Below are 16,537 nucleotides of genomic sequence, written 5' to 3' on the forward strand. Positions count from 1 at the left end.
TGTTCACTGTGTCTCCTCTCTATCCCGCACAGTTGCCCGTTGATATACAGGCAGCGGGCGAGCCGACATGGGAACACTTCGGATCGACGAAACTTGGGTTGACAGTGGAGCGGTGAACTCGGGTGGTGGTGGAACGGTGAACTTGGGTTGGCGGCGCAATGGTAGACTGTCGGACACAGACCAGGGCGGTGTGTATGGATGAGTACGGAGGCGCTGAAAGCAGCCAGTTGACCAACTTTGATAAAAAGAAAGATCAGAAACAATATAATAACATCGAGTCACGAGTGTCAGACTTACGGCTGATGGTTAGCCTAAAACAGGGTGAATAAGGAGGGTGCTAAGACTGGCACTGTCCATGTAAGAGAGTAGAGTATCGTTCACCTCAGTTATCAGCCAACAAAAGATGAACAAAATGAAACCACATACTGCACGTCTTGCGTACGGCTCTACTTTTCATCCCTCCTGCCGTTGGGCCTAATCATGCTTCGCGCGCGAAGTCGGTATGCAGAGCCTTGTAACGGCTGATAAGCTTGTTCGAGAAGGTAAGTCCAGCTTCGTCCCGAACGCGAGGGAGCCAGGAATTGTTGTAGTTGAGCGTCCTCGCCATCACGAATGGTGTTGGGTGACTCGGGCAATCGCTCAACATCGGTAAGTTTTCACGAAGAGCTTCTGGGACACCTTTGTTGGTGCATTGAGCTAGAACACAGCTGACAAGTGTTTAGCGGAGGTATGTGACGTGATGTGAACCTTCTCACTGTGGGGTGACAGAACGGGCAGTGAGAGATCAGAGAGAAGGAGGTCTTGGTAGATCAAAAAGCTCATTTCAACGAAGATACGAGATAGGCGCTTTGGAGCGCGATAATTGACATTGCGAAATATTTGATGGACAATATCAATATTATATAATAGAATAGTAAATTTATTTCGGCATAATGATCGGCAAGTGTACAAACATCGGTCTTAGCCGTGATATTGAAGCTGGCTGGTCCCTGTTGCCATAGTTCAGGACCTTGAGTAAGATACACTAGTTTGGTAAAAATCGTCTCGTTCGCCGAGGATTTTGAAGAATAAAATCTGACTCAAAACTAGCCCTAAATGACAAAAGTGAAACACAAAAAGACCCCCGAGGCCCAATAGATATTGAAGCGAGTTTGAAAGCTGCAAAGCAATCGTTAGCAGATCTGGAAATCAGTTCCCCCATTTTTCAATTTATGATTATTTCTTTCTGATCGGCGGTTGATGTTCGGTTGCATGCCAACGGCGGCACTGCCACGCGTCAATTGCTATCAAAAAGTTCAAACTCAGTTTCTACCAGTCTTTTCTGGGCCTCTTCGAGACTCGGTTACTTTCTACCAACCTTGCTGCGTCAGTTGAACTTGGTTTTTACTGAACTCTATATTTGTGGCATCTGCTGCTTGCGCCATCACTGCCTACACTTAACTGTAATTTTCCAACGTCAGCGAGATCCTGGACAAACCAAGGGAGCCTCCAAGACTCCAAGGAAGACATGTTACCCCGAGCTGATAACGATTTGCGGCGTGCGCTAGCGCTCTGATCGACTCCTGAAAATCCGAGGTTGTTCACTCATCAAACGTCGACGGTAGCCCCAATTTTATACTTGGAGGCGCGCCATCACGTTCAACCATGCACTCACTGTCACTGTATTTTTTCCAGGTGGTTTGCCAGAAATTGTTCTTTCGTGTGGTGGAATAATACATATCACAGCACAGTAGCATCAGAATTTGTGGAGTGGGACCCGACCTGGCACATCGGAGATTTCATTTTTGGCATAACCAAATCTCATCGCGCATTTGTTCTCAGAAGGCGACGACCCTCTATTACCCCTGAATCTGGGTTCTCGACTGGTTGTGACCAACGTTATGGGCGCAATCTTTCTTCACAAGATTTTTTCTCTTCCCCTCCACCTCTTCGAATGCCAGCATTAGCAGAGGCCAAATCCCGCTTCTCATTCTAGCTCAACCGATTTGATTCTCCAACGTCGTTACACGACACCCCACGCTCTTTACCTCTTCGGTTCTATCAAACCCCTATGCGCGTCCGACACACACGCGCTCGACGCCTCCTTAGTGACCGAACTCTTGAAGTACGAATACCACCTATTCCTCTGCCTTCTATCCCTATCATATCTCCCCTCCTCGCTGGCATTACTGGCAACGGCAACGGCAACAACGGGAATGGGAATGGGAATGGTGGTTCACACCCTGCTCCGAGTCCTGTGACCACCCCAGCACAAACCCCGCCTACGAGCGGCGGGACTACCACTACCGGTGGCTCCACATCCTCTAGTGGTTCGACCTCGTCTGGCGGAGCGACCAGTGGCGGAAGTACTGGAGGATCGACCAGCGGTGGAAGTAGTGGGGGAACGACCAGTGGCGGAGGTACCAGTAGCGGAAGTAGTGGGGGAACGACCACTGGAGGAACAACCAGTGGCGGAAGTACCGGAGGTTCAACCCCAGTTAATGGTTCTCCTGCTGTAGGTGTATCTACGCCAGGTGGCAGTTCTGATCCTGCTGGTGGTTCTGCTGGTGGCTCTACTCCAGGTGGCACCTCTTCTCCTGCTGGAGGCTCTTCTCCGGCAGGTACTTCGAACGGCGGGACCCCGAGCTCGGGCGCAGGTTCCACTTCGACTGGTTCAGCGAGCACTTCCGACGGTACTCCAGGCACTGCGGGATCTGGAACGGGCAGCAGTGATGGCACTTCCCCGTCTTCCCCATCTGTGTCATCCTCCGCTGGTGGATCAGCCAACGCGGCCAATCTTCCTGGCGGCGCCTCAGAACGCAAGAGTATTTCTGCCGTAACAAGCACGATCACTGACAGTCACGGACACGCCATTGCCACTACCATAATTACCCCAACAGCATCCGAAAATCCCAGTTCCTCCTCGGGTTCCCCGACAGACGGTGCTGCAAAATCAGGGCATTTATCTGCAGGCGGTGTCGCCGCCATTGCAGTCATCCTCTTCTTGTTCGGCCTTGGCATTACCGTCATTCTTCTCAGGAAAAAATGGGCTGAGCGTCGTCACGAGCGCAGAAACCGGTGGTGGTTCGCCAGGAGACGTACCTCGCAAAACTATGACGATGATAGTAGTGTCGAGTTTGCTGGGGGTAACTCGGCCCGAAGCAGTTTCGCAACTACGGTTGACCACGCTAACATTCCTAGCTCACACCTCAATCTCTCCGACGTCATGCCTCCTGTTCCACCGATGGCGCAGATCCGCCACAATCCGAACGCGCCCGTTCTCGTACTCCAAAGCTCACACTTCAACGATTTCCCCTTTGATCAGAGGCGCTTTTCGATTGGGAGCGCCGAATCGCATGTCTCAACCGATACGCAATTTCTCGTCGTGCATCACCGGGATAGCTTGAATATCGAGACGCCCCTGTCAAGCTCTCGTCCCTTTTTAAATTCGGAATCCTTTGCATTTCCCAAGCCACCTTCGGAAGCCGCCACGGGGTCAAGACCGTCGAGTAGTGCTTCGTTGGCAATGAGAAGCCCCACGCAGAGCAGTGCCTTCTTTCCCTCTTCACCGCGTCCTTCGACTGGTTCCCATTACCCAACCTCCCCTCCTGCATCACCGGTTATCCCACTATTGACTCCCCCCTCACCTGCTTCCGGAGTCTTCGACCCATTTTCTGACAAACATGGCCTCATCAGCAGTGATCCTTTTGCAGACCAACACCCCCCTCTTGTTCGCCCAAATCACTCGGCCTCAGGCGAATTCTCCGAGATAGAGATGATTCGTCGCCCATTTGTCCCGACACGGGAGGACGAGGTTGGTGTGGAGCCAAACGAACAAGTTCGTATTCTGCAATTGTTCGACGACGGTTGGGCAAAAGTTGAGAAAGTGAAAAGCTTCGAGGCGTCGAAAGGCAAAGAAGTTGAGGGGACCGAGGTTGAGACGGGCTTGATTCCAATAGATTGCTTGAGAGAGCCCGGCGTTGATTTGCCCACTTTTTTCGTCAAGAAACAAATCAGTGGTTATACCTCGCCTACCCAGAGCACCTTTGGGTTCTAAGGTTTTTTTTCTTTCTCTACTGTCACTACGGGTGCTAATCAACCCTCACAGCTGTTGGAATGCTATCCATAATTCGGTGCTCAGCTACTCGACGCTCTCTTCATTCCTGCTTCCCATCACTCTTGTAAATTTTTCCAACCACATCATAATACCCTTATCTATTCCTTTATTTCCCTACTTCCTGTACATTTCTGTTACTGTCCGATTTTATTGCCATTCTCCCATTTTTTCTTCTTTTCGAGACGGCTTTCGTTGACGGTCCATTCTTTTTGCCTTTCCGTGGACTTCATAACATGACCTTCTGTTATTCATCTTCGACGGCCAGAGCCCTTTCCCTTCTCATATTCATATCGTCAAATACTACTCCCTGGACTCTTTGTTACCCGTGTTTGTACGCCATAGAATACCCCGGAAGAAATTTAGATTCTGGCGAAATTCTGATTCAGATGATTACTGTGAGGGGGTGTGTGAGGAGCTTACAGGCATCCCAAGTCCAAATGCCAGTTTGAGGTGACGCTCGATGAAGGGCATTTTGGGTTCAAGCCACGATGGTCACGTGACACACTTTCTGGTGTTCTTCTGATCATTGTCAGATCAACTCGCAACCAACGCACAACAGATGTTGTCGAGAACAGACGACGAAATGGACGTCGATGAGGACTTCGTTGAGGGCGTAACCGACGAAGACAACGACGGCTCGGCATCAAATTCAGAAGAAGACGCCGAAGGCGAGGATGACGAAGAGAACGAGGACGATGCACCGAACCCCGAAGAAACGTACGCCGAGAAGGAGATTGAAGGAGATTTCGAGTGCGCAATTCTCTATAACTCATAATTCTGCTGATCAGTGCAATCGCAGTCGTCTCGTACAGAACATACGACTCCGGGACACGTCCTCAAACAACGGAGCGAGCGGCAGCGGATTGACAAAGGATTGGGATTTCAGCATCGAGGAGAAAGAGGCCGAGTTCCGCGATGACCTCAGGGAAGCCTCAGGTATTGGCCGGAAACGCAAACGGGCGAGTGAACTTGCCTACCCTCGTTTTTTTTGCTAAAACCCCCCACAGAAAGGCCGAACGACGGGGCCAGTCCTCTCTCAACAAGTTCGCTCCCTTATTGGTGATGGGAATCAAGCGTATGTAGACAGCAACTTACCTGAAGCGATCCGGATGATGCAAGAAGTCATACGCATTGAACCGCGCGCGGCGAGTGCTTGGTCTGTCCTTGCACAGTGCTATGAAGATATGGAACAAGGGCAGAAGGCGCTCCAGCTTAGGATCATGGCGGCTCACCTTCGACACGATGCGGATGAGTGGGATCGATTGGCGAGGCAGTCAAGGGAACATGGGTATAACCAACAGGCGTTATACTGCTATCGAAAAGTATATAGTCTTGACCCGACAAATGTCGACGCGTTGTGGGATCGAGCATCGTTGGCAAAGGAGATTGGGGATTTTCGAACAGTAAGTTTGTTCATACTCATCTCATTACTACATTTAACATTGCCTTCAGGCTCGCAACGCGTTCACATCAATCCTTAAACGGTTTCCACACGACCTGACCGTTCTTCGCGAACTCCACACCATTCTCGTCGAGCTCTCCGAACTCCCAACTTGTGCCGACCTCCTCCAAGCCGCGTTTGACCACTATCAACGCATCTACCCCACCCCTTCCCAGACCATCTTCACCAAACTGGACCTGCTCCTTCTGGCCGACTTGTACAACGCTCTTGGGGAACACGAAAAAGCAGCCCAGACGATCAGGCGCGGAACTCGTTGGTTGCAAGGGAGAGCCGAGCAGCGGTATTGGGATTTGTGCGAGGATGATAGGGAGTATGATATGGATGGGTGGCCGGCGAGAAGTGTGATTGGGGAGGGAGGTGGGATACAGGCTGGGAGGTATGAGTTGGACGCCAATGCGCGTCATCGGTTGGCGGTTGCGAGGATCAAGATGGGCGAGATCGAGGAGGGAAAGGTAAATTTGATTCCCTTGGTTGTGGGAGACGCTGATTTTGGTTGGTTAGCTTCATGCGAATGCGGTCTTGGCACAAGATATTCTTGATTACGCGGTCCTCTTTGCTGAGATTGCAGATGCGTACTTTGAGAGGGAGATGTACGCCGAGGCGAAGCCTATCTACGAACTCCTTGGTGCTGACCCTGCGGTATGTGACTCCCAATACGTCTTTTCTAGATATGGCACTCATCTCAACTGAAGACAAGCAGTATTTATATTCTGTTACAAACAGCCGCATGCATGAAGATGCTCGAAGAGCTTCGTGAAGCTGCAGAAGTCTACGAACATAGTATGACTCTCTTATTTGGCGGCTGACTAACACGCTGACTGAAACGTATCAAGTCCGACAGGCTGATCCTACACACAACGACGCCAAAATGAAGCTTGCTGAAATTTATGAGATCCTAGGTGAACCTCGACGGGCTCTAGAACTAGTATATGAAGGTACGCAGTTGTTCTTCTCTCCCACCCCATCCTCGATTCAACGCGTCCCAGTCATCGACTCCCGCAAAAAGCGCGCAAAAGCACCGGCGACCCAATCTGAAGACGACCCCACCACAGCCTCTCTCTTCGCCGAAGAACGTATCGCCAGGACCAAAGCTAACGCTATCCGTCTCCAGAACCGACTAACGCACCTGCAGCTGAGGGAGCTGGAGACGGCCAAGGAGAAAGAGGTAATGCAGGGGTATCGGAAAATAAGGGAGCTGTGGGCGGGTATGATGGGTGGGGATGAGGAGTGTGAGAGGGAGTGGATGGTCGAGGCGGAGAAGCTTGTGGATATGTTCAGGGAGACGAGGAACTTGTTTTTGACCAGTCGGGTGGGTTGTCTTTCTTTCTTTTGCTTTGGGGTTGGGCGAGGGGCTGATCATTTTGGCGGGGCGTAGAATAATCCGTTTAGAGGGATGTTTCCGAGGAGTCATAGGAAGAAGCAGAAGGTCGAGACGGAAGCTGATGAAGATCGGATGGCGTCGAGGTTGCAGCTTGACTTGGGTTGGTTGTTGCTTAAATTGTCGGGCTAAGGCTAACATTGATCTTTTTAGAACGTGATAGCATGTCGAGGAAGGCGACCAAGGGAGACGCGCAGATTGGCAAAGTGGATGTATTTAGAGGGATTTCGTTCGATGACTGGTTGAAGTTGTTCATGCAGGTTTGTTTGGATTTTCTCTTACCTTTATGTGCTCTTTCGTTGATACTGGGGACCAGTATTGCTTTCTTCTTACTCGACGAGGTCAATACGATGTCGCAGATGAAATCCTTCGACATATCATGGTCTCAAACGCATATCAAGCTCGTGAGCGACAGGACTCTATTCGATTAGCAATCATCAGTGAGCGTCCCTCCCTTTGGCTCTTCGTACTGTCTGAGCTCATACGTCTCTGCCTGTAGCTTGTGGTCTGGCTGCGGGCCAACACACCGCTGTCGTTGAACAAGCACGCAAACTCATCACCGTACACCAATTTAACAACGAGCCACTCCGAATCCTCATGGCTTGCCTATCAAGTGGCCTCCGCCCCACAGATTCTTTCATCACTTCCACACTTCAGAAGCATTTGTTTAGGGAAATGAAGTTGGCGGATACGGCTGTGAAGAGCCCAGAAGTGCTTAAGTGGAATCCATTGAACAAACGGTATGCGCCCACTGCACAGAGTGGGAAAGCGGAGGATGGGGCTGAGGAGGATGGGGATGATGGAGTGCCGGATCAGGGTGGTGATCAGGAGAGTGGGGCGACAGCTACGGCAGGGAGCCTCAATGTCCCCGAGATACCGACGAAGCATAATCCAGTTATTGTGGCTATCTATGGCCAGATTTGTATCGCGGCGAAGAGCTATCAGAGTGCTATTTGTGAGTTGCCCCTTTCGTATGCGCTCCTTGCTGACGTTGTGGATAGTCTATCTGTTGCATGCATACGATTATTGCCCTGACGATCCAATGATATGCTTGTGCTTGGCCATAGCTTCCATTGGTAGGGCGATGCAGCGTCAGTCAGATAACCGGCATCATCTTGTTACACAGGTAGTTCTGTCTGCTCTGAACAGGGTTATGGGACTAACGATCTGTTTCTTCAAAGGCGATGGCGTTCTTAACGCAGTATCGCAGCCTCCGAGGAAGTGGCATGCAGAGTGTACGGGAAGTGGAATACAACTTTGCCAGGACTTTCCATCAGCTTGGTCCGTCTCATTATCCTGTCGTTGTGCGTCTTCCTTGCTAATCCTATCCAGGACTCTACTCCTACGCGGTCAAGCATTACGAAAATGTTCTTGAACTTGCGGAGAAGAACAATGTACGCCTCTGCTATCCTCCCCCTACCTCTCTTCAATGACTGTATCGTAACAGGACGACCTCTTCGCCAAAGAGGCCGCATACAACCTATCCCTGATCTTTGTCTTCACTGGCGCCACTCACCTGGCGAATGCTTTGTATCGTCGATGGCTCTCAATATGATTGGAAAAAGAAATGAATGAAAAGTAAAGTATCAACTCTATGTAACTGAATAGTTGTAGTTTATCGTGTATGGTCTGTTTATGCTTGCTGCAACCCGTCCACTCAAGTTAACTGAGCCTTTCCAGATCATGCGCTTGACTTTCCAAGGCAGGGAGTGTCCTTGTCAAAGGGTACGAACTGGGCATTCAACTGAAATGGTCAGACAGGTGTACCTTTGCACGCCGATTTGAAATACGAGGAGTGATTGAATGCAAACACGAGGTAGGTCCGAGTCGTCTTCTTTCGCCAGGTCCCCGCGGCTAAAATTGATACCACTCAGCCATGCCTCGGCGCTTGAATGTGAAAAAAATTGAAAGTAAATTCGTCATCATCAATCGAAGAGAACGAACATGACAGCCGTACTATACGTACGAGCTACATGAAATAACTCATGACCGGTTCAAAAACACCTGTAAGCTAGCGCCCTCTCTTCCGCGCTCATAGGATACTTCTCCATAACATCCTTGTACGCCTCCATGCCCAACCTCTGCATCGACTTTAGCCGATGGAGCTGCACCACCTCAACGGGGTTCCTTTTCTTGACTCGAACAGGAAAGATTGAGTCAAAGGAAGGACTCAACGGGGAAACTGGTGAGCTGCACGTATCCACATTATCTTGCAGGTTTACGACGGCGATATCCTGAAAAGGTTGCTTCGCCACGCCCTCTACGGTTCTGTCGAAACCGTCGTCCACACTCTCAGTCACAGTGCTTTCAATGACTATCTTCAACTTCTGTTCTCGCTCCACTGGCGTCATGAAATCAACAAAGGTAATGTTTGGGGTTCGGCAGCCAGGTATATCGTGGGCCTTGCTCGAAGATGCCATTCTGGCGAGCTGGCTCTCGGCCTCAGTAAGGCTCGCCACGGTGGATTTCTTGCGCAAGAACAAGGAGAGGGCGCGGGGAATAAGCTTTCCATTTTTTCTGGGGCGAATGGGGTTGCGAGTAACATTTGATTCAGGAATGGGATTGGCGCTGACAAAGTTGACGGTGCGTGTATTGTCGGGGAGCGTAGCGGAGGAGAGACGGCGGGGGACTTTGGGGCGCCGGTGTAGGTTTATTCCGGTGGTCGTGGATGCGGCATGGGTGCGATCAGCATCTATCATTGCGACTTTGTGGGTGTTGAAGGGCGGAGTTAGAGTATAGTGAGTTGATAAAAGTTCTGTACGCGTACAGTCAATGAACACTGTCGTTGCTTGAGTAAGAGATTGGGGGGTTCCACTGGGCACTTTTCATTCCCTTTATGCATCGTTTTGAACATACTAACACTGTGGGCATGCATGTAGCATTCATGCTTAGTAGGGGCGTCGTCGCCAGGAGCGAGCTCAACCAATTTGGAAACAATTGGTAAATGCTCGTAAACTGAGAACTCAACTCAGCTTCACCGAGTGTGTGCATAATTAGAAACAGTCGAGAAAAAGTCCTTGGAGTTGCCCTAGAGTCTTGCTAGAGACCAGCTTGCTGATGTAACGCACCCATGGAATTTTGAAACAAGTCCGAGTCACAACACATTTTATCCTCCCAACCATGACGAAAAATGTCGATTCCTCAGAAATTTCAGCCGCAGAGTCTGCCAACACCATCCCCATAGAAGACTTGCTCATTGGGACGCATCCGTGGTTGTACAATAAAGATCGGGTGCGTGGCTTGTACTTATACCCTTCAATCACGTCACCTCACAATTATTTGAAGACTCGCTATGGTGGCCTAACTGTCATTCCAAAGCACCTCTTAGCAGTTTGTACTTGGCCTCTTCTACAGTTCTAAAAATGCTGAAGAGTTACTCTAGATCGAGGACGACGACAAAAGACAGTCAGCGATAGACAACTTCTTGGCGATTATGCGCGCAACGCCTCTCACAGATGAGGAAAAACGGCAAAGAGATGAGTGGGATGAGCTAATTTTGCCAAAACCTGGTAACGTTTATCTCTACCTGAATTTGGTTTCTTGCAGGGCTGATCAGTTGGTTTTCAGGGCCTCTTGACTGTCTGGACGACGATTACGCAGACGATTTGATAGCTTGGTCTGAGGGCCGTGGGGAGTGCCCAGATCCACCCAAGGGGTCAACAGCGAAGAACTGTAGAAGTGGACAGTGAAGCATGAGCATAGTGTACTGATAGGGATGAAGGAGGTTTCAAGCCACGATCTCGCAGGTATTCCCTCGGTCTTCAGGTCCTTGGACTTGCAGGTGAACAAGCTTGTAAAAACCTAATTATCTTGTCGCAAGGGGCTCTAGTGATAGAAAAATATGGATAGCTGAGCCTTCTAATACTACTCTCGATGATGATTGCATGACTTGAGTACTCATCTCCCGAAATTAGTGTTGGATGTGAGTTGGTTATCGACGTCGAATATCACAACTGACTCACTTGAATGAAGTAAATGAGACAATATGATCGGCGGCAGGTTCGGGAGAATCTCGGGAAAGCTTTAAGAATCGTGAGGTGTTCAATAATGGATGCCTTCCCGTACTAAGAGTCTGAAGACGTCGATTTTTATCAGGTGCGGTAAGTAATCGATGATCGTGGTGACTGCGAGGACTTGCCTTTCCACGACGATGCAGTCTTCCAGAATATGGAAGGGGATCGTACCGGTACTTTGACACCAACGCAAGGACAACTTGAGGCGTGATGCGAAGACGACTTAGCAGTGAGCGCCTTCATTTAGCAGTGATGGGAGTGTGTATTTTCTTGCCAGTGCCAAGTTGTGAATTTTCGATGAACGTACATTCATGATGTAGATTCAGAAAACAAAACAATTCAAAGAGGCGCTGATTGTGGACAGAAGGACAGGAAGGACTATTTCCTCAGATCTAGACATCTGTGGTACAGCCAAATTAGCGTTCTGGTCGTCGATAGAAAGAAGTAGTATGTACCGTAACACCCAAATTCATCCGGAATAGCCTTGCAGCATCGCCAGCATTGGTCGGGAGTGTTAACGTTGAAACGCGTCGCAGTGTATCCCTGGATGCAGAGCGGGATTGGTGAGCCGCAGGCGTTGCTGCAGACTTCCTTGATGGCTGTTGCAGGAGCCGCGGTGTAGAGGGTTGCGATGAGCCCGATGACGATTGAGAGGAGTTTCATGGTTGTGTTTTACTGATTGGAGTCTGACCATGAGTAGAGAATCAAAGGTGGGATATCAAGGGACGTACTACGGCGGGATAGTAAGTATATGCTAGAGATGAGTACCGCAGAAGAAGAAGTGGGTTTTTATATCCATCTTATCCAGGGCTGTCGGGCGATAGAAATCTGGGATGACATGTTTATCTTTCCGAAGACTGATCATGACCACATTACGGAAAGATACTTACCTGTGCATTTTTCGACGAGTGTGCGCAGTGGACGCCGCCAAGTTGCTTATCTCGGGAGTGGGCGCCATGACGCAAGTGCCGTCTGGTTGTAAGCTTTTTTGAGCAGAGAGGTAGTCCCTCGCAAATCTTTACGAGGAAACTGATTTTCTGGGACACTGATGTCGAATGCGATGCATGAGGAATCGTGAGCAGAAGCATCGCGATGGCTACTCTTGGTCACGCGTGACAGCTCTTCTTCTCATACCATCATCATCTCCGCCGGCAATGACGGAGACGTTGAACAACGTTGATACGATACAGGAGGTAAGCGCCAGTTCGGCCAGCTAAGCGATCACTCACTCCGCTGCAGCACCGTCTCGTCGAGCTGACGGAGATGGAGCGAAACAACTCAGAGACAACCGACGATTCGCCGTTTACCTCAGCTTTGACGACGCCTGTGGATCAAGATGTGCCCATCAATGTCTATCAGGGCATACACGAGGCTCTTGCGAGAGATATGGACGGCTCAGCGGTAGACTCGTACTTTGATTTGAAGGCTGTAGGCAAAGGCGCGGATATCGCGCAGTTATCGCAGCAATTAGAGGAACGAAGGGTAGTTGAGGTTGAGGTTAGTTTCACGCTTCTTTAAGATTCGGCAGCCTTTCACGGTCATCCATTAGATAGCCCCAGACCCAGTATTGGAGCTGGTGGCGACGTTGGTTCCGGAAGCGCTGCAGACGACCTTGGCCCCTGACACATCGTTATCCTCGGAGACGACATCCCCATTGGTCCTGGAAGACATTACAAGTCGCGCGTCTTCTCCTCCCCCACTATACCAAGAACCGGGTGCTATGCTTGGGGATTCGAATGAGGTCCGAATTATCCACTTTTGGAGGTAGTTTCCTGACTTCGTCTCACAAAGAGGACCGCGTGGAACCCCCCGCAATGGATTTAGAAGGCAGCACCACTGTCCCCCAGCCGAGCGAGGCGAGTCGAGTTCCCAGGTTTTATTTTAGCACTTACAGGTCGGTGTAGTCTGTTGATCTTTTACCGCGTGCCTTCTCTTCCGGATACATCAGCCAGGACGATACGAGTTCACCATGCTTTTCTTCTCCCGACATCGATACCCAACCGGCGGTAATTTACGTCCTCTTTTCGAGTTATATTGACCAAGCACTCTTCCCAGACCATCTATACGCTGCCGAACGGACCCATTTTGGTGGAGAGCCTTTCCACCGACTCCCAAAATCAGGTTTGATCACTTTCATCGACTATATGCGCCGCTCATAAACCTCTGTTAGCTCACCGTCGACGACGCATACCCCACAGGCTTAGAGCCTAACATTGATCCCAAAGTAACCCCTTCCTCCGTTCTTTCCGATGACTACGAACCTAGATACCCCGATTTCGTTTTCCACGCTGTCGCCATGTCTGCAATCCGTGTGATTTTCTTCCTACCATGGTGCGTAGCAGCCGGAGCCACGCTCTTCCTCTTTCCCCACCATCTAGAGCTCGTCATCTTCGAAACTGGCTACCTCGAGCCATCCAAAAGCATCTATCGCTTCGCCCGATGTGCGATTTCATGGAAGTGAAAGAATTGTCTCTCCGGCTGTTTGGTCGACTTTGGTCCGTCTCTCTGCCGTGACCTATTACTCCTCTAAACAATTCTTTACGTGGCACGAATTGGCACGAACCTGCCCGTATGCCTTGTTACCCCACAGGGTGAAGGCAAATCTGAATCATCGAGCACCTTCACGGTTGTATGGTTTGTGGATGGAACGACATCGGGGGTCGAATACCGATACAAGTGAGCCGCGTGAGTTGAGGGTACGTACGTTCTCTCTTGATCTTCATCTCCAAACTTTATAATCTCTCCATTGTTCTCAACTTCTTCTACAACCGCCTTTTCCCATATCCACCATCCAGAACAACTCTCGGACTCTTACCACAATCTTTTTCACTCTCAGCCAATGCACGAACGACATTTGGACCGCCAAGCTCGTCTCATTCAAGTAAACTGTATTCTTAAAGGTACGGTCGTTCTTCCTACTTCAGAAGTGCTGACCATTTCCACTGGTTTCCACTGCGCAGTTCAGTGCACCTTTCTGTCGTGAAGTTTCCTAGTACCAGTTCCATGTTGACGATGACAGTGAGCTTCCCCATGGCTCATGAATCGTGATCCCTCCAACGTCACCCTTTTTCGTTGGTGTGCTGTGGAGAATCAAAAGAGGTGCGGTTTGGTGGAAGAAATTGTTAGTCGAACTAGTCAGTTTTCATGTGAATTAACTCGTCACAATTGTCTACCACAAGAACTCGTATGCAAGGAGACCAAACGTTGCCTTAATTTGCAAACCGCGAAAAGGTACATAAATTAAATATCTGGGAGCGAGTGCATGTAAAGAAGTGTAGAGAAACTTTCAAGCTGAGTCTTCATAATCCTTCACAAGTGCCATAATCTGATTGTATGTCTCCTCGATGTTTTCGACAACGTCCACCGGCTTAACCTCCTTGCTTCTCCTCGCCTTCTGATCATTGAACCACTCAATGAATCGATTCGCTAAATTCCTAAGTCTGCCAAAAAACTTGCAGGCCACAAATTCATGGGAATTGGCGAGGACGTCGAGTCTTGTTGATCTTGAAGTTAGAGGATTCTTCCAGAGTTCAAGCTGATCCCTCTGTCGGCGCAGATCGAAAGCTCGCAGGCCTTGAGGGACGTCCTCCTTGTACTCGATGGATAAGCAGATCCAAATTAAAACCCATAACATTGATTCGAGATCGTGACGATACAGGCGTTTGTACCGGTGTGGGACCCCTTCAAGAGAGAGGAGGTCAAGAGCCATAAAGGCGATGGTCCCAGTTCGTCGTCCGCCTTTAGATGGCTCCCCATAAATTTGAATGAGATCGAAATCATTCAGGACACCAACGCAACGAAGTGGGTCCCACATCAGGTTCCAAAGGCTAATATCGCCATGTTGGATCCCTTTTGACCAGAGCTGATGATGACCTGCATAACCTGTAAGCGAAGGATGCCAATCGATAAGGAACTGAACGCCTACATTCAAAGCACCCTTTCCAACCATTCAAAAACTTTTCTTCATTTCTCAAAGATCCCAATTGCTCCAGACGGATTGCAATAAGAACACGGAGCACACGGGACTTTGTATTTTCGTCCGTAAGCCCCAACTTTTCGCGGATATCCCCAGTCGTATGCTCCAAATCTATCCAACAGATGACGGTGGGTAGGTGTCGTTTTAACGCAGAGTCCTTTAGGAGATCGTGTGCACGCTCGATGGCAACCGCCTCGTTAGTTCTCGACTCTTCCGGCCAGTAGATTTTTGCGACGAGACCGCGATTGGACAATTTGAGGCCGTTAGGATCACGCCTCTTTGACCGAGTGGAAGCAGCTAGCACTCGTGTCGATCGACCATTCAGAGTGAATTGATCATAAATCTTGTCGGAAGGGTTAATAAGCACCTTCAAAGGTCGCTGACCCTCCTCAGTGGGAAACCTCATCTCGAACGGCGCGAAAATGTTGGTGGAATTTTGAAGAGAAGGTTCGATACCCCAGTTCCGCACGCCGAAGCGTTGAAACGCGAAAAGAAGGGCAGCGAAGTAAGGAAGATCCTGTATGATATTGACACCCGTGGTCTGAATTGCGCCTTGGCGGTCAAAAAACCAAATCCACGCAACATCATCTGGTGAAAGATAATGAACTTGAAGGAAAATGAGTAAGTAACGAAGTGGCTCACCGGCGATTAGCATAGTATGTGTGTTCAGAGTATAAACTCCACGGTTCAACATCTCAGAAGCATAGAGCGCGTTTTGGACAATCGGTGGTATTTTCGTGTAAGGTTGGAGGGTTTCCGGTCCTTTCGTACGTTTTAATCTCTTCAAAGGGGTGTCCCCCACCCCCGACCAACGCCGCTTCAGGCCTGACGGTGTGAATCCCCCCATATTTCTGCCTTCCCCGTCTTCCTCTCTTTCCTCGCTTTCCTCGCTTTCCTCACTTTCCTCGCTTTCCTCGCCTTCCCCACTCTGTTCGTTTCGCTGGCCTTTTCTAACTTCATCGTCTTTCCAGCCGGCCGATTGGGGCATTGTTTCGTCTCGAGGTTCCTCGTCCTCCTCTTCCGCGTCAAGTTCATCGTCCAGATATTCGACCGAGGGTGCGGACTCCCCAGGATCTGGGATTGGTCTCGTTTTCAGCGGCTTACTTATGTCTTTGGTCACAGGGATGTATAGCGACAAAGATGTGGAATAAGAAGCAGGAGGGGGATCGATCTTCTTCTTGATACATTTTTCTTCCACAGGAAGATTTATGATGGACCAGTCAAATGGTTGGGAAGGAGCTTGCGTCGGATGTAGGCGTTTCTTATTCTGTGATACGGCGATGGCTTGTTTTGAAGCCAAAATAACGTCTGGTTTTCGTGTTGTTGGCAAACCGCCGTGCGTTGCGTTCATGATTTTTGGGTTGCTGCGATGGAACATGATGTCGGTGGGGGGTTTGAAATCGCAATCGCGTGGCCGAACGGTTCTGAGCCGGTCCAAGATGTGGTTGAAAGCTTTGATTTTGGGTGCGTAGCGCTCAACCTCGGAAGGCTGTTTGCAGCTGTATATGGTTTAGATTTGCAACCTCAGTAAAATATCGACGCACTTACTAGTCTTCCAACAATGACTTCGTCCGAACCGCGTTACAGACCGGTAAGACGGCCTCAAGACATC

At 49.7% G+C, this 16,537-nt stretch overlaps 5 protein-coding genes across 5 annotated transcripts in view; 3 read left to right on the plus strand and 2 right to left on the minus strand.

Moving 5' to 3' along the window:
* LACBIDRAFT_331300 (uncharacterized protein) overlaps window positions 1-933 on the plus strand; it is a gene marked incomplete at both ends in the record, with an annotated part of 1,185 nt that extends 252 nt beyond the window's left edge. The window contains 4 exons of the mRNA XM_001885650.1: window positions 106-188; window positions 498-542; window positions 723-727; window positions 910-933. Coding sequence (XP_001885685.1) covers window positions 106-188; window positions 498-542; window positions 723-727; window positions 910-933 — 157 coding nt within the window. The remainder of the gene's footprint in view (window positions 1-105; window positions 189-497; window positions 543-722; window positions 728-909) is intronic.
* Window positions 934-2,050: 1,117 nt separating this feature from the next.
* LACBIDRAFT_295183 (uncharacterized protein) lies at window positions 2,051-4,321 on the plus strand (the record flags this gene model as incomplete). Its single annotated transcript, XM_001885651.1, has 2 exons — window positions 2,051-4,037; window positions 4,088-4,321. One exon carries the CDS (start codon window positions 2,051-2,053, stop codon window positions 4,034-4,036), a length of 1,986 nt encoding a protein of 661 aa, XP_001885686.1. The 3' UTR covers window position 4,037; window positions 4,088-4,321.
* An 8-nt stretch (window positions 4,322-4,329) lies between these two features.
* On the plus strand, window positions 4,330-8,491 carry LACBIDRAFT_306967 (uncharacterized protein; the record flags this gene model as incomplete). The annotated part of the gene is made up of 17 exons (XM_001885652.1): window positions 4,330-4,518; window positions 4,656-4,846; window positions 4,896-5,055; window positions 5,104-5,499; window positions 5,549-6,010; window positions 6,060-6,197; window positions 6,251-6,338; window positions 6,392-6,493; window positions 6,545-6,867; window positions 6,934-7,039; window positions 7,090-7,196; window positions 7,253-7,376; window positions 7,436-7,891; window positions 7,938-8,062; window positions 8,118-8,217; window positions 8,269-8,330; window positions 8,384-8,491. The coding sequence occupies 17 exons, from the start codon at window positions 4,330-4,332 to the stop codon at window positions 8,489-8,491; spliced, it is 3,237 nt and encodes a 1,078-aa protein (XP_001885687.1).
* Window positions 8,492-8,930: 439 nt separating this feature from the next.
* On the minus strand, window positions 8,931-9,635 carry LACBIDRAFT_331303 (uncharacterized protein; the record flags this gene model as incomplete). The annotated part of the gene is made up of 1 exon (XM_001885727.1): window positions 8,931-9,635. The coding sequence occupies one exon, from the start codon at window positions 9,633-9,635 to the stop codon at window positions 8,931-8,933; it is 705 nt and encodes a 234-aa protein (XP_001885762.1).
* A 1,631-nt stretch (window positions 9,636-11,266) lies between these two features.
* The window catches only part of LACBIDRAFT_306974 (uncharacterized protein), a gene marked incomplete at its 5' end in the record, with an annotated part of 15,047 nt that continues 9,776 nt past the window's right edge, over window positions 11,267-16,537 (minus strand). The window contains 2 exons of the mRNA XM_001885728.1: window positions 11,267-11,349; window positions 11,405-11,627. The remainder of the gene's footprint in view (window positions 11,350-11,404; window positions 11,628-16,537) is intronic.

Source organism: Laccaria bicolor, genomic scaffold, assembly GCF_000143565.1.
Source record: "Laccaria bicolor S238N-H82 LACBIscaffold_33 genomic scaffold, whole genome shotgun sequence".
In the NCBI taxonomy this organism is placed as follows: Eukaryota; Fungi; Basidiomycota; class Agaricomycetes; order Agaricales; family Hydnangiaceae; genus Laccaria; species Laccaria bicolor.